This window comes from Molothrus aeneus, chromosome 7, assembly GCF_037042795.1.
Source record: "Molothrus aeneus isolate 106 chromosome 7, BPBGC_Maene_1.0, whole genome shotgun sequence".
In the NCBI taxonomy this organism is placed as follows: Eukaryota; Metazoa; Chordata; class Aves; order Passeriformes; family Icteridae; genus Molothrus; species Molothrus aeneus.
The window spans coordinates 27,777,405-27,803,739 of NC_089652.1; the positions used below are offsets into that span (position 1 = coordinate 27,777,405).

The 26,335-nt window shown below is 41.1% G+C and overlaps 1 protein-coding gene across 1 annotated transcript in view; it reads left to right on the forward strand.

The window, feature by feature from the left end:
• The window catches only part of SLC49A4 (solute carrier family 49 member 4), a 71,497-nt gene extending 46,558 nt beyond the window's left edge, over positions 1 to 24,939 (forward strand). The window contains exons 7-9 of the mRNA XM_066553173.1: positions 3,620 to 3,747; positions 14,081 to 14,263; positions 17,418 to 24,939. Coding sequence (XP_066409270.1) covers positions 3,620 to 3,747; positions 14,081 to 14,263; positions 17,418 to 17,533 — 427 coding nt within the window. The 3' untranslated portion in view covers positions 17,534 to 24,939. The remainder of the gene's footprint in view (positions 1 to 3,619; positions 3,748 to 14,080; positions 14,264 to 17,417) is intronic.
• Positions 24,940 to 26,335: the final 1,396 nt, after the last annotated feature.

Genomic DNA, 26,335 nt, shown 5'->3' on the forward strand with positions numbered 1-26,335 from the left:
ATTTTTCATCATGAGTTCATCTCTAGTATATTTGCAGCATTTCAACAGTAGAGCTTTGAAGCTCACTTAACTTTACTGGGAGAGAATTTGCAAACTCTATGTCAACATGCAAATCTCAGTCTTTATGGTAGATTAATTTATTTAATATGCTGCCTGGGTTTAGTTTCAGGAAATGCAGGCAGTCCCTTTAACTGCTTCAAAATTGATTTCAAACCTTGTTGAATACCTGTATTTTGTAGCATTTAGTAAATTTAAGAAATACCAACAGTCTGTCTCCAAATATGTCTTTCTAACTTGGGCGATGCACAGTTCAGATGGGAGGGTTTGCATACAGAAAGGGAGGGAGGAGGTGATTTGTCACTTCTGATGGATGACTCTCCCTCCTAGGCCTATTCAGCATTTATCTGTGTAGGGTTGAATCAATGACGAGTCTGACTGTAATCTGCTGAAAGTTGTAATTAGGAAAATTAAGTAATGATTCTTGTCAAAGCTGACAAGTTGATATATTTCAGTGTCAGAACTGTGATTTGCCAAGCAAGCAGCTCTCTCCCTTAACCACCTCTCAAGAAGCTGTTAGTTTTGGGGTGGATTTTTTTTCCTTTTTTTTTTCTTCTGCTAATTTGTTAAAGCAAAATTGGTGCATCTTAGGAATTTGCTCCTTCCATTTTTGTCAATGCAGATCCTATAATTTAGAATTTTTAACAACCTGAGCCTTGCCCTTGAGCATTAGGTCCTGTACATCACAGTAGGTGTTAAATCATCTGTATTTAAAGTAATGCCCAGTTGGGAATTTGTTTATCTATCTCATTTTGAAAATGCTGCAAGTTTCTCTCAGCATTAGACATAAATCCTTCTACTCTCCACCCACTGCTGTCCTGATAGCCATGAACTTATATGTTTAGCTAATGTGTTTGATGCATTTTTATCATTGAAAAGCCTGGCCTATTTTGGGCAGCTGGTAGGTGCTGTACCCTTTGCTGGCAGCTTTCAAATGCTACTAGTTTGAAGAAAAGCAGTGTCAAAGAGCAGCATTCCTATAATTGCATGGAAACATAAATCTATTCCCTTTTCTCAGATTTTTAATTTTTTTTCCCCCCACATTTGCCAAGGATCATAGATATTTCTGAGGTTTTGTCCTCTGCAGCTCAGTTTCAGTTCCTGCTTCTAACCTGCAGTGTAGTCAAAATGCTGAAACTTTATGGCATGGTGATAATTTCCTTAGCAACAGACAGTGTTGTCAGCAGTGCAGGTTTGTGATTTTAACTGTAGGATAACAACCTAGGGCTGGATCTGCTGGGAGGCTGGAGACTGTTAGCAGCAGTAGGCTCAGGGGTGTGTGTCTGGCAGAGTATACACCTTCTCTCCTGTTGTGCCTACTGTTTTAGCAGTTGCAGGCAACCCCTTACAGGCCAGATGATGCAGAAGGATTTATACAGAACAAAGGTTTGAAATCAGGTACAGGGTGTGAGGATAAAAGTAATTTCTCATATTTTTTGATTGAAGCAAGTATTATGAAGAGTAGACTGGGTTTACAGTCTTCTTTATTCTCCTGTAACCAGACAAGAAACAGAAGTCCTTCAATTACCAAGTTCAGGCTAGGCTATTATGTCATCTTTTTTCAATTATTTCTATTGCTGGCTGAATCCAATAGCTAAATAAATCTTTAATTTGGGGTACATTTGACCCTTTTGGAGTTCTATGATATCTAAGAGCTCTTTGGAGCACATTGCTACCCAAACTGGCATCCTTGTGTCAGGAAGAGTGGCAGCTGCTTGCTAAAGGAGAGATTTTCTCCATTAGCTGTCATGAATGGATTAGACGCATATCAGCCTCCCATCCCCACATATCCTTGGTGGTGGGATAGAGACCAAGGATCCTCTAGAGATCACCCCAGACCTGTAGTCTGTGAATGTCCCTCCCAGAAGGCTGATATTTCTCACATTGTTTCATTAGGCAGGACCTTCGTCACTGCCCTTGCCTGTAAGGACAGTGATGTTGTCTGCCAGCAGGCAAAGTGGGAGTCTCTGTGGAATAACCTGGAAGTTTACACTTTGAGATGCTTCTGCAAAGCTTTTAAAATTGCTGATTTTGACCCTAGTGATCCCAAAGAATAATTAAAGAAACTCGCTGGCAAACCAGTGAGGTGATCCTGACTCCTCGATTGGATTGTCAGAAGAAAAATCCACCAGTAGCAGCTGACCTCTGGCTATTGGAGATGAATGCATAAGCCACTTGAACACTGCAGTCATAAACTTCTCAGATTATAATGCAGCATTGATCTCCCACTACTGCTTATTGAATTACTCACTGCTAAATTCAATGTGGAATTCAGGCATGGGGAGAATCAAAATACAAGGAAAGAAGTTGGTTTGGGAGAGCAGAGAGTGTTTGAGTGCATTACCCCTATGTCTCTTATGCTATTTTTGGAAGTTTCAAAATTTTGGCAGCATTTCCTGTTTTATCAAGTAAGCTATAAGGTATCTGCTTATAGAGTGTTCTTATCAGGGCAGAGAAAGCAGTCAGCTCATACACAGACAAATTTTGTCATGGACCAGCCTGGGTGGATTATGCTGCCATTAGCCTGATCAAGGCAGGAGCCTGTCAAGGGGGCAGAAAATATGCTTTAGAAATACATACCTAACCTGTCCATCCCAAAAGCACATCTCCTAAGCAGGAGATTATAGAAAATTACTCATGAACAAATAAGATTGCCTTTTCTAATATATCTTTCCCAGTAGTTAAGTTCACATCCCCTTTGAAAAGAGCACTTGCACTGATAATTATGCCACACGAGCACTGCTCATTCTGTCTCCTTGAAAGAAAAAGGAAAAAAAAGAGAAAAGCAATTGTATCATCAGGTGGTATAAATATCATAACTCCCTCTATATAAGAGCCAGACTGCCCAAGGACTTGTGGGGCTGTCCTCCCCCAGTCTGTCAGCAGGGTCTGTGTAGAAGAGGCGCAGCCCCAAGCTTGTGGTTTCTGGAACTTTTCAACCCAAAACAGCCACTGGCAGAGTGATCCCCTGTGTAAGGAGTTCCTTCCTTGCCTAAGCCACCACAAGCTTCATCACCAATGCATCCAAGGGTTCAGAAGCTGTTCCTTGTCATCTTCAACTAGGGATTCTTTGGACTTTTTTGGAGTTTTTCCATTTCCCACAGGAATGAATCTTGACGCTTAACTATGTCTTGAATGAAACGCGGCAGCCTCCTCATATGCTAATGGAGCTCTGTGTCTGCCAAGGGAGACTGGCAAATGCTGACAAAACAGTGATGGAAGTAGTGGTGAGATACTGTGTCCAACAAATGCAAAAGGAAAAAAAAAACCTCTCCTCCAGTGTTTTCATGTGATGCCTTGAAAATTGCTTGAGAATTGTTCTGGTTTGGTTGTTACTTTGTGACAGCTAAAAAATCCATGGCTCTTCAGCTTGACAGCTAGAAATATCACCATTCTATAAAAATACCTTTTTTCTATTTCTTAAAATGAGAAATTACTTTTAAGTTGTTTTTATAGTCTCCAAAATGTTTAATGAGGATATACTGAATTAACTGTCAAGCATCACATTTAAATAATATGAAAATTGGTGTTTGTACTGCTCTGATGTGTGTTTTTATTTTAGATTTGCAGATTTTATCAGGGGCATGCTGAAGTTCATACTGCTGCTGCTTTTATCTGGAGCAACGTTAGCATCAACCTGGTTCACTCTCACCTGTCTAACTTCTGTCACTCATCTGCCTTTAACCACAGGTATTGACAATGATTTTAATTCCTGTTCTTTATAATTGAGATTGCAGGCAAATATTTGCAGTCTTCAATATCTTATAACCTGGTTTGGTATCTTTAGTAATACAGTAGTTTTACTGAGACAAAAAAAACGTTTAGAAAGTCTATTGAAACCTGAAATATTTTCACTCCTTTGAATAATTCAATAAAAAGATTAAAAACTTGAAAAACCCAATAACAGAGCCCTGAATACAGATTTAAATTTGATTTGGGGACTAAGTGTTTTTCTGCTTTTGAGTCCTTTGGAATAACTGAAGTGAGAAATAAATCAAGAAAAATCAGATGAATGAGAGTAGTCTTGCATATAAGAAACAGTGACATGTGTGGGAATTTAGGGGATTGAAACTTGCATTAGTTATTAGAAACACTTGGTGCATTTCAAACCAAGGTGACCCATAGTGTTTTCAGCCATCTAAATCTGTCCCTGCACAGTTCTGTCCTCTTTTCTTGCACCTGCATGCAGGTTCAGGGAACTCTTCCAGCCCAAAATTAACTCAGCCTGTGCCTCAAAAAGACAGGAAAAAAAGCAGCTGGCAGGAGTGGGGGAAAAGCTCAGAGGTCTAGCTGGGCTGCCAGCGAGCTGCACCCTTAGTTGAAAGCTAGCACTGATTAGTTCTTAAAAATCTGTCCTTCACCTTATTATCTGCACCAAAGGACTGATTCACCTGTGATTCCAAGACCTTCAACAGAGTAGCAAGTTACAGTAAAACCTAAGCCATTAGGGTTCAAAAATATATTTATTTAGTAAAGAATTCTATAAATCCATTTTAAATGAAGGACCATCTCTGTTACAAGCAATTTATGCATTCTAGGAGAAATGAAAACCTTTTTTTGCCTATTTTTAATAAAAGAGTTTGGTGGGGAGAGTAGTATATAAAGTAGTGTTTTACTCAAATTAAGTTTGAGTTTCACTAAGTGTCCTTGGTGCACTGCAAATGTCACAACTATAAACTAAAGTGGGTACAGCAAATTGAAATACATGATCAATTCAGGAGCAACACCATCTGGATGGATAGGTCAAATTTGTGCTTTATCTTGAAATTTCAATGCTTTCAAAAATTCTGCTTAAATAAAACATAATATAATCAATAAATAAATCAAATTTCATGATGGCTGTTGTCATACTAAATGACTACACATTTCCATCAAATCTAAAATAAAAGCAATAAAAGCTTTTTTCTCATGCTTGCCTGCTTCATCACTACAAGCCTGCGGTAATGTAAATTTTTACAGTAACTCTATCCTCTGAATTGATGCAACAAACCAAACACATAAATGACCCTTCAAGTCTATGCATAAGAATGAAGAAACGTTTCAAGAGGGGAAAGTCATTACCTATGTACTCACCAGTGTTCCAAAACAAAACTGATGGAGCTCTCTCTGATTTTATTTTTTGGTTTTTTTTGTAAAGAATTCAGCATGCAACATAGGTTGTACAAGAATTCTTATTTTTTACAGCATGTAGTTGCATTGTGCTGGTTTTTTTTGGAAAGGTCATCCACTGTCAAGACATGAAAATAGGCAGGGTAGTTGAGGTTTGATATATAGTGTCCTAAACTAGCATCTCTTGATTCAAATGCAGGGATTGGGTTGTACTTTCATGCAATTACCATTTCTCTTAAAATGGATGATTCCTTGGATTAAGTTGTAATTATAGATCAGATTTTTCTGTCAATGCTTTTCTTACATATGCCACTGTAAATACTGAACCCTTTTCTTTAAAACACAAGCTTGTTTTGAATAGAGTGCCAGGAATGTGGTGCATTCCTCAAAAAAAAAAAAAAAAAAAAAAGGCAGTCTAAAGCATCAGAGTCTAATGTGCAGCCAGAAAATAAGATCTCTTTAAGATCTCTTTTTCCTGCTGTTTATATTTCATAGATATGCAGTGGAGGAAGGTTCTTATCAGGCTTTTCTCATTAAAGTTCTTAAAAAATAGATGTAATGTGCCTGTTCAATTTAGTTCCTTGTACACAGAAAAGCAGTGCTATATCTTTATGAAATATGCTGTTATGGATGAAAACACACAAGCTATTTAAGCTAATTTATAGGACTTCATGCTAGATTATTCCTCAGTGTAATGATGCAACATGATGATGACCTCTGCATTCACAGTAATTGGGAGAAACGGTACATTTGAATTGATTTGGATGAACTTCTTTTTATTCTTCTCCTTTTAATTAAAAGTTTGAGGTACAGAGTGTATTGGAGTACAAATCTAAGAGGTCAAATTCAGGCTGTGGCCTGGCAGTGTGGGCTGGCAGCTTTTGGAAGTGATTAGTGGTAGCTGGTACCAGGTGGCAGTCACTGTGCATATCAGTGGGCAAGTGTTGACAATGGACTGCCAAGTAGTTATTTGCTGTGTGGTTTTTGTAGAGCTTGAAGATGTGCAAAACAAAAGCAGATATCATTGTGGGGCATTTCCCTCATTCATATTTTTTTTATTTTTTGGTTGATTTTTTTTTCATCTACTTTTTCTCTTTTTTCTTTTCTTTTCTTTTTTCTTTTCTTTTCTTTCAGAAAAAGTCCATAAAGTACTTTTTATTCCAGAGCCACTTTGCAGGCAGCAGTGGACACCTGCTGCAAAGCAGCAGTTGTGTTACTCAAGGCAGGTTTTGATGTTGCCAGAAGGTTCATAGGCTCCTCCACTTCCACCTGTCCTGTGGCAGAGCTCAAGTGTTGGGCTTGGCAGTGCTGCAGAGCCAGTGATGGATCTCAGTCCACACTTTCAGCCTTATTCAAATGCTGAGGCAGAGCAAGCAGGGTTCAAAACTGACATGAGAATTTGTGGGGGTGTACATTTGATCTTCCAAAGAGGTTTTCCCTTCCAACCATGTAGCTCCCATTTTGGGAGGGACTTCCCCCTCCTCTCTTGACCTGCCTTCAGTGTTGAACAAGTCAGGCTTTGCCCTACAAAGCCACAAGTGTTGCCATCTTCAGCAATACCTGGGAACTGCTGAAATATCCACATGATCTGAAGGATTGCTGGTACAGTTAAAAGGCAGCTCTTCCACAAAACAGTCATTTTGGGGAGGAGACAAGGCACCTTTGGGAGCCTTTGTACTGGCCCAGGTGTTGAGGCAGGCTTCACCACAGAGATGAGGTCTGGTCAGATGCCATCACCATTGGCTGCTGTATCTCACCTAACAGCTGCTTGATCCATGAATTAAGTTTGCATCTGTAGGCAGACCCTGACAGTAGTTTCCCCAGGTCCAAAGCCAGTCTTTTCCTTTAGCATGTGGATATTGGGTGACATAAGCTCATCTCCCCCTTCTGAAAACCCTCTGCTTGTCTCCAACCTGGGCTCAGAGCAGGCAGTAGATGGATGTGTTTTTATGGAAGCATAAAAAAAATTAGAGAGTTTGGCCAATTATTCACCCTAAAAGAAAAGGAGAAAAATCTCAAAATATTTGTTTTTAAAATACAAACAAAGCAAAGTTTTCTTTTAATTGGTGTTCTTTGTGGCAGTTTTAGTAATGTCTGTTTTAAATACTGGAGGAGGGAAGGTATTTGGAAAAATGGTCTCAGCAAAATATATTTTCCTCACCTTGTTTGTATAATATTCTCTTAATTCCTTTTAAATAGGCACAACATCATTTAAAGATATTTCCTACAAAATGTAATTACTTAGAATGGAGACCTTTAATGCAGTTATTAAAAATCAATGACTGCATTTGTGGTTTTAAATTATACTGTTTAGGATTGTTTGTGTTGAGTAATGCCTGCATTGCTTAGTATTTGCATAATACACTCCATTTTTCCTCCTCCCATGGAAGAAGACAAGTTTTGTGTCATTTACTGACTTCTTAATGTAACTCCAAAAGACTTTATAAAAAGTGTAGTCATAGTTGTATATATGAACCACAACCGCCCGTGTGGGGAAAAAAGAAAGCAAGGCAATAATGATACAGTGCCAGCTACTATATCATCTGTCTAAAACACCTCTCATCAGCTAATCACAGCTCTCCAAAAACCTTGATTCTGGAATTGGTTTATATTTTAAGCAAGCCTGAATTTTATTTTAAGAAATTTTAATTTTAATGTATATTATTTGCATTTCAGTTTCAAAGACAATTTTATGTACACATAGAGCATTAAAATAGTTTTCTCCATTGAATTCTCAGTGCAGCTGCTGATCTGTTTCTCTTTGCCAAGTTCATTGTTAGTTTGCTTTGTACTGAACTTCATTATGTGAATTTATGTACAATGGGATACTTCGACCCAAAATAATTGTGTAAGGCATTGTATTGCCAGTTTCAGTATCTTGCCACTTTGTATTGCTGGTAGGATCTCTGGATACAAATACCAGCATTTTCCAAAAATTGATATGCAACACTAGTTGCTTGCAGCTCAGATTGAATGTTTTCAGTGTAGCATATCAAGAATATTCTAATATTTATGAGCACATTCAGCAGAAGTTTGCTTTACAAAATCTTTTCTAGTGCTGCATGGCAGACACTGAATACAGTGGCAACTCCATAAGCTGATGACTGTATTTAGGTTAAGCTGGCCACACTTTTATTTTCAGGTTCAACAGATTGAACATTGTAAACACATCTGTCTCTCTGTCCTCATCTACAAAGCACAGAAAAAGAAAGATGATAATAATATAATACTGATTGGTTTATTATTTCAGTTTAATTTCTTCACTATAAACAAGATGTGCTTGGTAAGTGTAAGGCAGAGGAGCCCAGAGGATAAAACAGTGGCCTGAAAACATTAACCTGCTTAGGGCTTTGGGAAAATCATTACCCCAACTCCTGCTGTGCTTTTCTCACTCATAAGATGGGAATAATGACCCTTGTTTTGCTGACAGCTTCTTTTAACTTCACAAATAGAAGAGTGCTTAAAGAAAAAGCATAATTTAGGGGGTTATTTTCTTTTAAGAAACAGTGTTTAATTGTATACAGTGCTTGAAATTTGAGAGGAGCATTTCAGAGATGAGTATCTATGAATCTGGACACTTTAAATATCCATCAATAGCAAACCTCAAATATTGTGTAATTTCCAGCCCTCTCCTCTTTCATTTCTTGAGGCTTACTCAGTAATTTTTCACTTCTTAGTCCTCCAAACTGAATGCTCTGCTTTCAAAGCAAGTTCCACTTGCTTTTCTCATGAGAAGAATGTAGAACAAATCAAATTTGATCAGATTTTTGGTTACTTTCAAAACTATATCATGACATAGCAATTTGATCAGTGTGTGCTGGAATGGAAATCCAGGCAATGAAACATATTGATGTTATAAATGTGCACTACAGAGACATCTTTCTTCTATTGTGTTTTTTCATTCCCATAAGTGAATTACAGTAAAATTTACTGTCTTACCTTAAGGGAGTCACATTTCTCATGGAAAAATTAAGGGTTACTTCTTCCACGACTTTTCTTACCATGGCCAGTAGCAAGAGTTAGATTATAGAGAGGTTTCATTCTACTTTAATGGACTTTAAATTTTGGCAGGAACTAACTTGAATTGTTCAAATTGGTCATGGGGATACTGAAGCACTGAAGTCAACAAAGCCTGCATCCACATCAGGCATTATCCTTTCACTTTGATGTTTGGAATACAGTTATAATGGGCACTGAAAAAGTGCCCTAGATCTCCATAGGTTTTGCTTTAAATTGTGTGCTGCTTCCAAGAGAATATATTCCATTGTATTTACTCTCCTGTTTATCTCTATAAAATTTGTGTGAGTTTTGGCTGAGTGTGTCTCAAAAGAGAACTGTTACAAAATGCACAGAGTTCAAGAGATTCTGGCAGAGGACTTAGGAAGGAGATGCTGTACCACTTGCTTGCACTTGATACAGCATTTCCTGTGTAAATTTATCTGAAAACTGTTTTTTTAAGAAATGGTAATATTTCATATTCTTTTTTAAAAATCAGCCAAGATGCATGTGCCAGTGGTTGATAGGAACATCAGTTGAGGTCCTTCCATCAGTTTCATTTGGGTTTGGATCAGGCTCTGTAGTTGTACATTTAGTGATGGTATAATTGAAGAGTAAATTGCTAAACTTGTTGCAGAATGTCCTGGAAAATTCTTGAAAGTTGTTTGTATGTCAGAGATAGTTGAGTCTCCTTCTGCTGTATTGGAAGCTCATCTGAGGACACCAAGTGAAGGCTGTCATTTAAATCACTTCCCTGTTTGAATTCCTAACTTCCCCCCCAACATTTTTTTTTAATTGGTAGAAAGCTTTTGCCACAGCTTGTGGCTGGGAGAAGAGAAAGTCTTTTTCTGGGATGTGGGCATGTATTTGCCATCCAGTAGCTCAAGGCCTGTAGGAAATAAGCCAGACAGGAACCTTCCTTCTTGCCACTTTTTCTGCTCTTTCTGCTAAACCACTGTATCACCATCAGTCCCAAGTCATCTAACTGGTAGCATCTCTAGTGCTATTATCAAGGCACATTTTATTCCTTGCTTCCTTCCTGGCCAGCAGGATGAGTGCTGAGGGAATAGCAAGGGTTACCTCATACCTCAAGCATGAGCATGACATGATGAAACACGGCTTGAGCCTCCTGCTGCAGCAGCTCCTGCCAGTTCTCTGAAACAGCTGTGCTGTGGATGGGATTTTTGCCTTTGCTGATCTTTTTGCAATGGTCAACCTGAGAAATAGCTGCTTACTGCACACAAACTTCTTTTAAGAACTATTTAAATTAATATGTTTTTAGAAACCTAGCCCAGTTCCATTGTTGATGTCCATAGCTGCCATTGTCTTGGATACACAACTTTGCACATAACTTTGTAGGCAATTAATTGATTCCTTTTCCTAACAAAAAGTGATTTTTTTAAATAGTAGTAGCATGACACACTTCTCCAGTGCACGCCTATCCAAGTTACTTGTTATTCTTTAGGACATAATGTTAGCTTCTTGGTGAATCATCTCTTTTTTTTTTTCTTTTGTCAGTGCTTTCAGATCCTTATATTCATTTCCAAGGACTGTCATTAAGATTGTCTTAATTGAAAGAACATTTGCTGTAACTTGAGCAGCTGTTCCTCTGCAGTATAAAATCGTGGTAATTGTTTGTGTTAGTTCAGCACAAGGTCTCTGTGATGGAAAGCAAATGGTCCCTGTTAATAGGTGGTATCTCCCTGCTGTCCTGTCACCCACGAGCTGGAATATGAGATACACTCTTTAGTGTGTGAAATAAAAAAACAAAAACCACTTCTGAACTCTGATTTTACTTGTTTCTGGGACTTACTTTTCTAGAACTGTGTATTTTATCTTTGAGTTCCTGTCAAGGACCAGTTGGATTTGTGATTCAGTTGCTAAATTACTGGAATAAGCTTATTTGTATAGCACTCAGGATAACCCTGCCTGATTTACAGATGCATGAGATAAAAAGCAGTTTCCCATCACTACAATAGGTACCATTTAAAGAAGGCTTTCAGATGTGCACATCTTCCTCATTTTCAGAGCCTCTTTTTGTGGTTTCCCAGTTAAAAGCTATCATTTCCATTAGATGTTAGAACTTAAATTGGCATCTACTGGATGCTATATTCTGTCTGTCCTTTTGCTGTGACATTTCTGCTTATTGATTCCAAAGATGAGTGTTACCTGTACCTCTGCATAACCTTGTTTTATCAGTGCTAGCTGTGATCTCAGCTGAGGTGCTGTCGTTGGTATTCAGCTGGCAGTTCTTGATGTGCACACACAAGGCAGGCAGTCCTTTGGGGCAGCCAAAGGGTGATGCCAAAGCTGCTTTGCTCCTCTCAGTGTGGAAGTGTGACATGTGTGCCAGTGGGTGTGTTCCTGTGAGTGTCCTGACAAGAAATTTGAGGGTGTTGTTTCTAAGGTACAGGGTCACTGCCCTTGTTCACTCGTGGTCTGATCACCTTAATACCTTGCAGTGAGTGGTGAGCAATGATGTGATTCATCTGGCATATTTTAAACTAGCAAATCTAGTTTGAAGGCTTCTTCTCATTTTATGGAAACCTTGGCACCTTCTGTATTAAACAAAATCTGAAGTCTTTAAATGGCTGCTAATTTTTGCCTTCATCTCAGTGACTCTATGTTTCTGGAAATCATATGTCTAGACATTGTCTCTGTTGAGAGGTATGAGTTCCCTTTTCCTGGCTGTTGCTCCTTCTGGAAGATGTTTCAGCCTTCTTGCAGAGGTGTTTCTCCTGACAGTCTGTTCACTGCTCCACTTTCAACAGTGCTGTTGTGCCTTTCTGCAGCTTCTCATCTATTTCCACTGTTTGAGTTTCTGATACAGAATTACAGCTGGGTGCCACCTTCCCTTCTTTGAGGGAGCTTCTGAAAATGTTCTCTAGAAATTACAAGTCTATCTATAGATATCTTCAACTGAGTGTAGTAATAAGGGGCAAATGCTCATTTGTCTTAAGAGATTCTTCTATTTCATTTATGTGTTAGTCTCTGAAGCCAATACAAAAATTTCCAACCACTGAATGTGATTGGATATTCTGGCTACACCCGACAGCAGTTAGAGAGATTTAGAGCAATATGCAGCAGTGTTGAAGGTGAATGGGAGTTCAAAGAGTGGCTCATGAAACTTTAAATACTAGTGAGGACTTGCAGCAAAAATCTATGGATCTTATAGCTAGGGAATCAGGTCTTCAGTGTTAGCTAGAGGAGGGCATTAGGAAGAACATCCTAATACTGTATGAGGTTTTTCTTTCCTCTCTGATGACTCCTGGACATATCTTGCATCAATTTCTTTGATTTATTCTGCAGTTTATGACAGGAGAATTCAAGAGTAGGAAATGCTACTATCATGGTTTTTTTGAGGGAGTTGGTTTTGTTTGGTTTTGCATGTGTTTGTCTGTTTTCCTTACAGCTCAGAGTACTGTGGTATATTCAAAGAAGTGGGGCCACCTCTCCCTCCTTTTTCCTGTTTCAACAAGTCCTCTGTTGAAAGATAAAAATCCTTGTTCCTTGGAAGCAAACCACATGAAATAGAGGATGCAATAGATAGCCCTTTCTGCTTCTAAATCCCTTTATTTCTTTTCCATGATTTTTTATATTTTATAAAGCTGTTTTTTAATTTTTTTTAAGCTGAACATTTCCTGCTTCCTAACAGTTTCTCAGTTGAAAGCTTGAGCAGTGCTTAACAAAAGATGAAGTGGAGCTGTTTCTGTTCTTCCCTTTCTAAGACAAAAGAGTGTAAATTAAACTGAAATATCAACACATATATATATATTTATATGAAAAAGAATTTCTAAGGATTTTTTTACGATAGAATCTTTCCACTGCAACAAAAAGACACTATAAATAATTCACCTCTGACTTCATAACGCTTTTGTATTTGAAATATTTTTCTCTAGGTTTTCTTAGTATTTTGGTGGGAGCCTCAGAAATTATTCCAGAGTTTTCTGGTTATTTAAAGCCTTCTGATAATTTAGTTCTTCTTTGTACTTGGTCAGTAACCTTGGTTTATTGAGGTTGCAAGTCAGGAAATCTTCTCTGTTCTGACAGCACTAAGAAAAAGCTTACTTGAATTTCTAAATAGATACTAAATTTTTGTGAAGTTTTGTGGTTTGGTTGTTGGCTTTTTTTAGTCCAGAAATAGCTATAATAAGTTTATTAAATGATAATACAAGTATATTAAGCCTCTGTATTAAGTACTGTGAAGTATTTGGCAGAAATTGAACAAAATAGCTGAGGTTGCTGAAGAAACATCACATTTTTCTGTTGGTTTGTCCAAGAAAAACAATTTGTTGTACAGCAGCAAATAATCTGCATTATCAAATGTGTCCCGTTCCTGTCAGGAGCTGGGTGCCCTTCATTTCCTTTTGAAGCCAGAAGGGATTCAACATGTTGCAGCTCAGGCTGTGCTGAATACTAATGTCTTGATAGCTGGTAGATCATTAGTATTTATTTGTAAAATGGAAGGAAAATTAGTTTTGACCTTTAGAACTAAGTCAAAAGGTTAATCCATGTCCATTTCCAATTTGGTGCATTAATTGCTCCCTGTCCTAATTGTGTGTAGGACAATATTTTCTGTTTGTTTCAGAGGTAAATTAAACTGTAGGTGATGCTTTGCATTCATAATTTTGTTGTTTGTTTTACTTACAAATGAAGTCCAAATCACTGAATGTATCTTCATGGATTCTGTTTAAATAAATAGATAAATAAATCAATCAGTGTTTCTGATTTTTTTTTCACAAATCAATGCATGCATTCTTCCTAAAGCTAGCAGGATGTGATGTTCTTTTTGATGCACAGAGGATAAATATAAGATTATGCATTTTTTGGTTATTCAAATATTAGTATTCTTGGCAGCTCTGAATAGGAGGGGAAAACACCAGCATGAAATTAATAACTGTTTTTGTTTCTGTCATAGCTACACTGTACACATCCTGCATTTTGCTGGGCATATTCCTCAACAGCAGCGTACCAATATTCTTTGAGCTCTTTGTGGAGACAGTCTACCCTGTTCCAGAAGGAATAAGCTGTGGAGTTGTCACCTTTTTGAGTAATGTGTTCATGGGAGTGCTTTTGTTTTTCCTCACGTTCTACCATACAGGTAAGAAATACAAGCCACTTGAAACATTTAATACTCCTTAAGGACATACCTTTGTCAGTAAAAGGAAGGATTTGCACGTACAATTTCTGTTAATAACCAAATGTTTGAATCCAAGCAAGGGCAGCAAGGAAGGAGAATTTTAATCATTCTTTTCTGTATGCATGCTTATAAAAATGAAATTTCTTAGATGCAGGATAATTCTACTTGAATCTGCGGTAGCCAGAAACCACCAAGGTACACACTGTCATCGAATGGTATAAAGGCCTGGGTAATGTGACCATTAATAATGTTTGTACCTGTGGGTGGTGAGAACCACAGTAAACTCACCCAACCCCATGCTCTTGGGTAGAGCTGGATTGCCCAGGAGGGGCAGAGCAGAAATGCCCCATTTAAAGCCAGCTCTGTTCAGTGGGTGAGGTCCCACTGCCCAAAGACAGAACAGGCACTCCTTTGGGAAATCCATGGCCTATTCCAGCTCAACAGGATTTCACTTCAGGTTTTTGTCAATTCATTCAGACTTTCTCTCTCTCAAGTATTATTTGCTTCCTACTAACTCATAATCATAACTTAAAACTTGCTGTTTAGTAGACTATAATACATATTATTACTCTAGGCTGTAAAATAAGAGCCCAGCTTGCTTTCAAAGGGAAGTCTTTATTAAGGGTTTTCAAAGACGCAGATTTTTTTCTTTGTATTTTGCCATTATGTAAACATTTGCTTCATGGTGTAATATTTGTAAACTATTAGAATATATGAGCTTTTACGTATTATTACTTCTTAAGATGTTGTAATTTATAACTAAGAGGAGAGTGACAAATTTCAGATTGAATTCTGCTATAAATTATCAAAGTTTCAACCTGGGGCAAATTTTCAGCATGGTTTGTCTTTCTGCCAGGAAATTGCAAGCAGGATGACAACCTTGTTCCAAATTGTGGTCTGTGAACACAAACAGAGAGAAATTATTTAATTTTTTAATACGGATGCTGAACTGTATCATTGTAAAATCTGAATGCCATCTGGACTAGCCTTGGGTGGTGTGAGAGCTAGGCTTTACATTTTAAAGTATACTTTTGATATTAATTGGTGTGAACTCTGTTCACACATACTGTTGTTTCTGACATCTGTACCTGAGCTGGAAAGATGACACAGAATGTTCAGAGAATTTTTTCAGTGTTTGGTATTACATAATAAATGAGGATGGGGATATGGTGTCTCACTTCTGATGAAAAAATTACAATAGAGTGGACTCATTCCCCCATAAATAGAGTATTTGGGACCATTTTTTGTCTCTCATATTTCTTTCCCTACAAGATACCAGTAAATGCAGGTTAGGATAAACCTGGAATTGGTATACCCATACACTTAAAATATTTCCCCTATTTCTTCAAAAGGAAAGAAAATAAAGTAATTTGTGCTTAGGAAAATCCATTCTTTGATAGAAAGTCTGAGAGAGTGTGTGGTCACTGGGGGGGATCAGTGCCAGGGGTGCTATTGGTTCCTCTGATTAAAAAAATCCGTTAGAAGGTAGATAATGATCTGAATCATTTGCTTTCATTTGATTAAAATACGTCCTGTAATGGCATTTAAGAAGCTTACAGATAAACCAGAACTCAGTCAAATTCATCTTGTTCCCTTGGTCTTTCCTTTTAGCCAAATAATCTTTCAGTAGTTTTCATTCCAATTTCTCTTTTTCTCCTTGTACTGATATTGCAAATGCTGTGAAGGACCCAAGCCCTGGAAGCTTTCCAGTGCACTGAAGATTTTGGTTCAGCTAGCAGAGTGGGGATGTAAACCCACCTAAAGCTCAGCCTTGCTGCTAGTGCTGTGCCCCAAAGTTGCAGCCTCTGGATGAGGTTTCCTTTGCCTTTCTGCAGGGATTTCCAAGGGAAAAACAAAAGGAAAATGACCTTTAGTTCACGCGATTGATGCGTTCCATGCATCGCCAGGGCTGGCACAAATTCTGGATCAAAAAAGACATGAAGTATTCCCAAGTTAAACTTCATCTCTTAGGATATGTGAGTTAAAATCTGTTTATTCCAATTAAGGAGGAATGTTGTAAGGAAAATTATAGCAAAGCATTTTCCTGTTGACTTCTGGCATCACATAAGTCTTCTCCAAGCCTAGGATATTTTTGCTATGGTTTTAATAATAATACTGCCTAAACAAATCCATAAGGGTTTTTGGTGGGTCAGGGAGAATGCTGTTGAAAGTTACTGGTTTTGGAAGCTTGATTTTTCAGGCTTTCTGACTGTTGTCCTTTGCCTTGTTTAAAACAAATCATGCTTTTTCTTTCAGCAATATAAATTGCATATTTAAGAAAGTAGCAGTGATGAAGCCTTGATTTTGATTAATTCAGATTTGATTAACTCTCCTGGAGGGAGAGTTTAGATTCTGTAAAATTAAATAATAATAAGAGAAAAAAAATAGTAATAATGATAATGGAAAATTTGAAAAAATGAGTAAAACACTATCCGGTGAAATGAATGTTTCTTTAGTAAATTGACACATGTAGAAAAAAAGAATTTGTTGTACTTGTTTGAAAAAAATGTGACTCAAACTGCTAATAATTAGTCAGATATCAGATGATAGAATTTCTTGAGTACAGAGCACAGACTTTTAAGAGCAGTACGTTATGTCAAACACCTGAAAAGAGGCTTCCAAGGACCTGTTTTTTGCAATGACTTTTAAATTGAATTGATTCCATTATGCACAAGTTTTCTTCTGAGGAATTGGCTTTCCCTTCTTATACAATGTAGCAGGTTTGATTCAAAATCAAACCCAGTTTCTCCCTATGCTTTTAATTTTAGTTCTCAATCCATAGAAATCAAGGGACTAATGAGTAGAATCTTTGGAAGTGGTTTATTCTCCATCAGCAATGATAGATTTTTATTTTTTTGCCCCGTTCTCTTCATTGGCAGGTTGAATAAGGAGGATTTCCATTAGCTGGAGGCATTGGCTTTAAATATCTATAACTTGAGGTGTCCATGGAGAAGGCTCACAGACCAAGTTAGCCATGGATCGATTGACTGGGAGCTGTCAGGATTTTGTCAGCACACAGCAATTTCCTTCAAACCTGCCATCAGTCCAAATTTTGGTTGCTTTAAACCAAGAACATGTTTGATAACTGAGGCTGGGTCTCTGTTCTGCTTCACAGAGTTCTCCTGGTTCAACTGGTGCCTGCCAGGGTCGTGTCTGCTCAGCCTGCTCCTCATCCTGTGCTTCCGCGAGTCCTATGACAGACTCTATCTCGACGTTGTCGTCTCCGTGTGATCACCCCACGCTGGTGAGGCTTGGAAGAGACTGGAAGTCGGCTTTGCAGTCTGCACATCTGCCTGGATTTGCACAGCTGAACAGCAGAAAAACAAAGAAATTTCAAGACTTAATCGTGGCTTTATTTAGAGAGGGTGAGGGATGGGTCGTTCTTACATTCAAGACCATCTTGATTTGCCATAAATGTGGAACTGGAGTGGTGATGGTGACACCAAAATGCACAAAGAGAATCTCTCTGCTGTCCAGGTCCCTGTGCAGGGCTGGGGCTCTCTGTTGAAGAGGCTGTTGATGTAGCAGTGAGGTGTATGTTGTGTGTGTGTGTGCCTGTGTGATGACTCACGGTTATACACACCAGGGTACCAGTAATCTTCAGAGTCTTCTATCAGAATGAAAATAGGGAATAATCTTAACAAAAGGAAAAAAAATAAGAAAAGAAAACAGAAATCTTTTCAAGATCTCTTTAAAATCATTAGTCATTTATATATTGAATGTTCATTAAACATTTTAGCCAAAATGATTTGGTGCTTGTACACTACATTTACATTCTAATAAAGTGGGTTCTGATATAAGACACTGGTACCAGGGTTTTTAGCCATACGAAATACCCCAAATAATCCTTGCAGTGATATTAGAGGTGTATGTTACCACCCTGGAGCACAAGTAAACAATAGCTTTAGCTGCCACTGAATCCCAAACTGCACCCACAGTCATCTCTGAAATGCCACCCTGGTTCCGTATCTCCTGAATATGGAGCATCTGTGGTGTACTAGAGTGTCACTCTAGGTAAATGTTGCTGTTCTGAAGGCCACCACTGTGTCACCTTTCCATCCTCCATCTCCAGTACTGCCTTTTTTACTGTTTGTGCCACTGAATACTGTGGGTGTGGATGTCTGAATCCTGCTAGTTCTCTCCTGATACTCTAAGGTGTGTGTGGTTTTTAGGATTAGTTTATGACTGAGGGTGCCTAAACAATATTGCTTGTAACCCAAGTCTGGAGAAATCTCTGTTTCCTAAAAAAACCTTTCTAGTTGAGGAGGTGCATTGATGGTGAAATGACAATGAGTTTGACAATGAGTAACTCACGAGTTCTGGCATAATATGGGAAATTAATGCCAACTCTTTTTATCAGTACTAATCTGTGGTCGTTCCGGCCCTTACTTGAACATAAATATTAAAGACACTTTGAATAGTTTTTTAACTCAGTTTTTAAACCTGCTAATGATTTCTTAATTATATTCTTAGATTTCAGTTCAGCATAATTTAAAATATTTCTGTATGTGTGTGTGTATGTTCTGTGCTTTGTGTTATGGGGATGTGTTTGTGTGTATGGGGGCGTGCATATTTATATCAATGTATACACAAATAAAACTTATATATATAAGAGATACATAAATATATATATATAAGTTGTGCAAGGGTATGTGTTTCCCTAGGTTTACTCCAGGTGATCCTGTCTGGGGAAGGTGATGTGCCCTTGTTTGTATGCAAGCCAGTCACTGCCGTGAGTGGGAAGCGTTGTGCGACAGGGATTCTTTTCAGGGAATGATTTCCTGTCCTGGCAGTTCTGTGGCAGGGGGTGGGTGCACGTGTTGGAGGAGGCTCTGCATCTCTAGAAGTTGAATCAAGCACCCTCTGCTCCTGTGTGGGGCCCTTCTTTGCCCCAGGGGCAACACCAACACGGTAAGCTCTCCCAAATAAACCCAGAACTACCTTTCAGACATGGATCTGTTCCTTCTGCCTGCTCTCCTTTTGTAGAGAGAATACACCTCTAAGACTTAACTCAGGAGTGTATCTGTGCAGTAAAATAAAACAAGCTGTTCCCTGCTTTTATGTTTTCAGAGCAATTGATGTCCTTACTGTAGTAACTGAAAATGGGTTTAGCTCATTGCCTGTATCAGCTCTAAATAGTCTTTCCTGTCTTGAAGCAGGTTCTTTGTGGTAGTGGAGCTAACCTGCATAGGGAAAATGAAATCAGTCCAACCAGCACATTCAGATCCACTGGCATCATCCCTTACTTTTCAGATGAGTGGTGTTAACTGTCCAGCTTCTTTTTACTATGTTTTAGTGCCTGGATTAGTTTCAGTATCCAGTAGCTGCTGCTACCTATTGTCTCTGAAACCAGGGATCGTTTGCCAAGAGTCTGGAGTTGCATTGTCATGGCAGAACTGCAAGCTGGGATGGCTCTTCAGAGCTCTTTTTCTGCAATTTACTGTAGCTATATAAAGATTAAAATTGCTGTCCTGAGCAACAGAGATTTCTAGTCCTTTCACTGTTCTGACTGTTTTAAGATGGAGAAGCATTTTACACAATACTTAGACTATAACCTATTCTTCCTCTGTTCCAGAAGGCATCAGACAATTCAAAATATTTGCCAGTGCTTCCAGATGCAGGCTCTCTGTAGTCAGGGGAGATGAGTGAACCTCTTGTTTTAAACCCTGTTGATTGTTTTTCCGAGTCAGAGCAAATGGCTCATTCACTTCCTTTGTAGCTCTTTCTCTGTGTGCTGAGTTGACTGTGGGTGGACACCACGTGCCCAGCAAAGCCACTCTGTCATTGCCCTCCTCAGCTGGGCAGGGGAGAGAAAATACAATGGAAAGCTCATGAGTTGAGGTAAGAACACTCACCAGTGACCATCATGGGCAAGACAGACTCAGCTTGGGGAAACTAGTTTACTAGCAATCATACCACAGTAGGATAAAGAAATAAAACCTAATCTTGAAAACACCTTCCCCCATCCCTCTCTTCTTTCCAGGCTTAACTTTACTTGTGGTTTTCTCTCCCCCCTCCCCTCAGCAGCACAGGGGGACAGGGAATGGGGGCTGTGGTCAGACCATCACACATCTCATCCCCTGGGGACTCCTCACATTCTTCCCCTGCTCCAGCATGGGGTCCCTGCCAGGGGAGACAATCCTCCATGAATTTCTCCAGTGTGGGCAGAGGCCTTTGGGAACAATCCTGCCAGCAACCTTCTCCAGCCTGGGCTCCTCTCTCCATCCTGCCAGGAGTCTGCTCCAGCAGTTTTCCCACAGCCTCCTTTGGGCACCCAGCTGTGTGGCAGGGGCTTCTCCACAGGCTGCAGGTGGATCTCTGCTCCCCATGGGCCACAGCTGCCTCACCATGGTCTGCATCACAGGCTGCAGGGGAATCTCTGCTCCAGTGCCTGGAGCAGCTTCTGGCCCTTCCTCTGACCTGGGTACCTGCAGAGCTCTCCTCTCTCCAGCTGTGCAGTAACTTCCTTTCCCTTCCTAATCTCTTACCCAGAGGTGTTATCACCGTGGCTGGGGGGTTCAGCCTTGGCCAGTGCCAGTGCTGCAGTTGCAGCCTGGCTGGGCTGGCTCTGTCCCTCGTGGGGAGCTCCCACTGCTCCTCACAGACACCAGCCCTGCAGCCCCTCGCTGCCAGAGCCCTGCCCTGTGTCTGCCTGGCACTGCAGCCTGGGCTGAGGCACAGCCACAGCGCCTCTGCCCTGGAGCAGGGACCTTCTGCAGGGCTGGGCAGCCCAGCCAGGCCCTGCTGGAAACCTGCATGGGCTTCACAGGCTCTGCTCTGCAGTCAGGGCTCAACCTGAGTTCCCAGCAGCTCTGATGGAAATCTGCCCACGTGAAAGTCAAAGGATTGCTCCAAAATTACTTGAAGTTGTGCAGGACACGGCTGCATTCCACACACACAGTGTTCAAGCTTAGGATTTTATTAGATTAGCAAGTCTGCCTTAGGATGGAAGTGAGGATTTTAAATGTGCTTGCTGAGATCTCTGAAAAACACTTTATCCCCATCTGTGCTCCACAGCAGCATCCTTCTGTGGAGGAGCAGTCCCTTTCATGTCAGTAACACAACTCAACCCATAGAAATATTTTTTGGATAAGCATTCATGCCTGGTCCAGCCTTGTTTGGATTTAGCAAGAGTCCAAGCTGCCAGGCTACCTGCACTTCTTTGGAAGTTTGAGTTTGAAGCACAGGGAGAGCCCTGTGCAGTGCAGATGCAATTAGCAGTAGTGCAGAATAGGCTCAAAACAGTTAATGCTTTTCTTAATGAAAGTTTGAAGTCTCTCTAACTTGGAGCAGTCACAGCACTGGCTGCTGCATGGCCTGTGACTTGCCAGAAGAGGAAGGTGCCCTGAGAAGCCCTGGAATATTCTTCTCTTTGTGGCCTGTAAGTTCACAGCCCTGAAGAGCCTCTTCCCAGCAGTGCTGAGCCCTTAACACAGGTAATGATGTTGTGGTTTGTGTTGGGAATGCTGGGAAGGTTGCTCCATGGTGACCACTCTCTCCTAATGGCTATTGTAAACATTTGTTTGGCTCAGTGACACTGTTGGTTCAGCTTCCAGTGCTGCTGGCTCTCCTTCTCCTGAGCTCTGGAGCTGTGCAAGCTCCCATGCTGCTCATGGGGAGCTCAGGATTAGAAAATGCAGGCTCCACTTGCAGCACTGGTTCCTGGCTCTGGTCACTGCTGTTACCCATTAACTTCCTCTGCCCTCCCTTGGGGCTGCCTGCTCCCCTGAGCTGGAGGTGTGCAGAAGAGCTTCCTTGCTTCCAGAGCAATTGTACAGGGAAAAGAGGTTGGCTGACCGTGTGCTTAATGTACATAAAAATAGGGATTTTTATTTTTTAGAAAATCGTGCCAGTTGGAATAAAGTGGAGACCCAAAGGATTCTGCACATATCATGAACAGATAATCTGTTAGAAGCAGCCTGTAATTTACCTGAAACCTATGATTTTTAGCTCCCACACCTGGAGAGGCCAAGCAGATGGGCAGTGTGTGTGTCAGGTATTCAGGCTCACAGCATCTCAGTTATTCCCAACCATCTGACAGAGCTGAAAGGAGTGGGAGTGGGACGTCTTGAATCTTGGAGTGGGTTGGAAAACCCCAGACTCTGTCAGTGTTTGTTGTGGTAACGTGGGGAAAGCAACAGGTTGGATTGAGTAACAAGAAGTGCCCAGTTCCAGGGGGCATTTCAGCACCAAAATATTGCACTGGACTGATGAATTCCATTTGCAATTTGAGATTTTGTGGTGACAGGGATGTTAATGCTGGGCTTGTTCTACAGTGAACTGAGCAAGTGACTGCATGGCCTTGCACTGCAGCATAAACAAGCTGCACTGATTGATGTGCATGTATTGGCTCTTACAAGAAAGGGAAATGTGATTTAATTGTCAGGAGTGACTGAAATATGAATGGGAATTACACAGTTTGCACAGTGGATATAACTGCTCTGTAATGGTGTGACAGCAGGGTTCTAATTGTTCATTTCTTTTGTTGGGTCACTTGCAAATTAAGTAAGTATCTCTGACAAAGGCATTTTTATGTTTCATTAGTTTTGAGGAGGTTCTTTTTATACTAAGTACAGTCCATTGTAATAACTTGGCAAGACAACTGCTACAACTCTGTGGAAACCTGCACCAGTTCTGGGTATTGATCTGGTATTTGATGTTGGGGCTGCCATTCTCTGGGTTGTTAAAGCACCACATGGGATGTGGGCTGTGCAAGGAGCTCTGTGTGTGGATGCAGAGTTGTGCAAGGGCAGATGCCAACCCTGCCAAACACACAAGAACTTTGTCACCTTCCGTGGGTCCCAGCATTCCAGCTGTGGGGGGAGAAGAGGGAAATGCTGCCTTGTGGCTGCTGCTTCCTTTCCATCAGAGACAGCCAGGCAGCCTCCAGGCTCCCTGCTTCACCTCAGGGGATCATCCCCTTCAACACAGACTCTATCCCACGTCCCTGCAGCCGTGACTGCTGCCAGGTGGGCTGTGGGTGGCACAGGAGTGTCTGCCTTGCTTCCTCCAGGAGTGCCACTTCAGCTGGCACAGAATTGCCCCAGAGCAGGCACAGCCACAGTGGAGTCAGAAGAAGATGTCAATCTGCTCCCAATTTTTGCAGTTTGTGTTTCAAGACAGATGAAACTAATAAATAAAGGAAGAAATGTAACTCTGTCCAAAGTTTTGACAAGCAAAAGCAAATATTTGCACAGATGTGCTGGCTGCTGCCAATTACTTGGGATTGCAATGTTTTTTGGATCAATTCATGCCCCCCACAGCCCCAGCACTGTTTCTTCACTGCTCAGGCCCAGCAGCACCGTGGGAAGGTTCAGCCCTGGTGGAGGGCAGGGACTGCAGCACAGAGGGAGAAGGGAAGGGCTGAGCCAGGATGCCCAGGAGGAGGAATGTCGGGCACCTGGGCTGTTTGCACAGGAGGGGTGGCTACTTCAGCCCAGTTGTTTCAGAACTTCATTTTTTCCTTCCTCAAGGATGAGTTTTTGACCTTCTTTTTCTGTTTGTGATGGGATTTGTGCTGCAGGAACAGGGACAGCTGTGGTGGTGGCACACAATGCAGAGGTGCTGGTTCTCCAGGGTGCAGCAGGGAAGGCAGGTGGGACTTGCTCTCTGCAATAACAGCTTCTCCCTGCACGGTCTCTCTCCCCAGTGGCTTCCTCCATGTGATTTATCCTCTTGTTGCATCTGGACAGACTCACTGCACTCACTTTGCATTGCTACATGAAGACAATACCAGCAGCAAAACCTCTTTTCTTTATGGAAGGATTTTCCCTTCAGGCTGAGGTCACTTCTCCAGCCTTGGTCCATGTGTTTGTCAAAGCCACCACAAGCCCAGGGTCTCATTTTTCTTCACAGAGGGGATGTGCAGGTTTGTGTGGGGCAAGCCAGGGGGCTTGGGGTGCCCACCCATGCCAGGGGAGGGGATGCTCCATGTCCCTGCCCAGCAGGGACACCCTGAATGTGCAATATAAACTAGAGCTGTGTTCCCTGCCCCCTTCCTGCCCACAGCTCTTCCTTCTGCTCTGACCTTTCTGCTTCACCTGGGCTGAGCCAGCCCAGCAGAGCTGCAGGGTGCCCCCACAGGACTCCTGCTGCTGTGGGACAATGAGGCATTTTCCAAACATATCTCTTTTCTCTGCCTATGATATTTGCTAGATTAAAATCTCTTTTCCCCCTACCATGTTTAATGTCTTCCACTGTGCATTTTAGAAAGAAGTACTTGATAAGGTCATAAAACCAGCTTTTAATTATGGGACACACCTAACAGTTGGGGTTTTTTTGAACTGCATGAACATATGGAGAAGGAAGAGGGTTTTACATGTTGGAGAGCATCTTTGTAAACTATCCTCGACTTGTAAGACTGTTCAGTTTTACTGGAGTTTGTATGCATTTTGCTTTTGTAATTTTTAAAGTGATTTGATAGAATTTTATTTTAGGGCAAATTCTACATTTTGTATGCGATATTCCGATGTGGTGTATTTTTATTTTTGAGAAAATAATGTTGAAACCACTATATACTTGTCAATGTAACATATCCACTGTGTAATTTCTATTTAAAACTGGACTCTGACCATGAAGTGCGTGTTATTTTACGTACTGGCTGTTGCACATTAAAGAGGTTACTCAGTTTGCTGCCATCACTGTTCATCACTTCCAAGAAAGCACAAGGGAGTAGTTTATTTCTGTCATAATGCTGCCAAAACCCACTGCAAAGCCTGCTATGAAATGGGGGTTGTTTAGTCTAAATGAATGCAGCCTCATCCAATCTCCCAGCCCAGCCAATGAAAGATTTCCATGGCTTTTCCTGAGGTTTTGGGGGGTGGTCTGGCCCTGCAGGTGCACCCCTTGGTACCCTCCAGCAGGGAGGGGAAGGGGAAGGGGAAGGGGAAGGGCTGGCAGGGGTGGCAGCGTCTGCAGCCCCACCACATCATCACCACTCTGATTTCACACCCTGATTCCTCAGGGCTCAGGGCACAGGATGCTGCAGGCCAGCTGATTTTGCTGGCTCCCATCATCACTGTATTGGGGCTTTTGGAAAGGAGAGCCTTCCTAAGAACCTTCCTTGTGTTTATCCTGCATTTAATTGAGGCAGACCCAGCCCAGCATCTCTTGATCCATGTTTATTTTCTAGGACCAGCTCTTCAAGAATGGCCTGACTACTTATCAGGGCAAATTTAAAATAGCCTCACATCCTATTAGTGCTGGGAAGAAATCTGTCAACTCTCATGTCATGGAATATCTGGGCCCCACTATTCTTAGCAACAATCTCTTTCCAGGCTATATATGGGAGCTTAAAGCGCCTCTAATGACACAGTTCCCAGTTGCATTTATCTTTGCAGTGTTACAGAAATCTCCATCCTTAGGGGGATGAGAACTGAGGATCCGTCTCATTTTCCTGATGTAGTTCTGTGTGTTGGTGAAGTCCCTGTGCTTGTTCTTTCTCAGGTTTTTTTCCTATTTTCTGTTTTATCTTTGCTGTTGTTGAAGTCTGCTCTTTCCCTGGCACGTAAATGACATTTATTCTGTCTTTCCTGAGAGAGTGCCAGGTGCTGGCAGCTCCCTCTTCAACTGTGCTGCAGTTGCACATGGGGGAGCAGCTGGGCTGGGTCCAGCTGGTTGAAAGCTCTTGGTACTGTGCCCAGATGTGCCCAGATGTGGGTGGGCTCACAGATACCTCATGTCTAATGGCCGTGGGACCAGCAGAGGCTGGGGAAAGGTTGGGGCCACTTGAGAATGCTGGTCTGTGTGTTTTGGCATCTTTGGGCTGCAGCCAAACACCCAGGATGCTGATGCTGGGAAACATGAGCAGCAGCCCCCCAAGGCAGGGGTTCTGCCTTCACCCTCCATCCACGGGTCACGAGAGCTGAGCAGCTGCAGGGCTCTGCCTGCTCCAGGAGCATGATTTGGGCTCTCATCAGGGACTTGGCACCCAAGGCATTCACCTTTACACATTTTGAGAGAAGTTTTCATCATTGGCCAGAGCCTTTGGCAAGCACTGCAGCTTGTGCCCCCTTGCACACTCAGTGTGTCAGG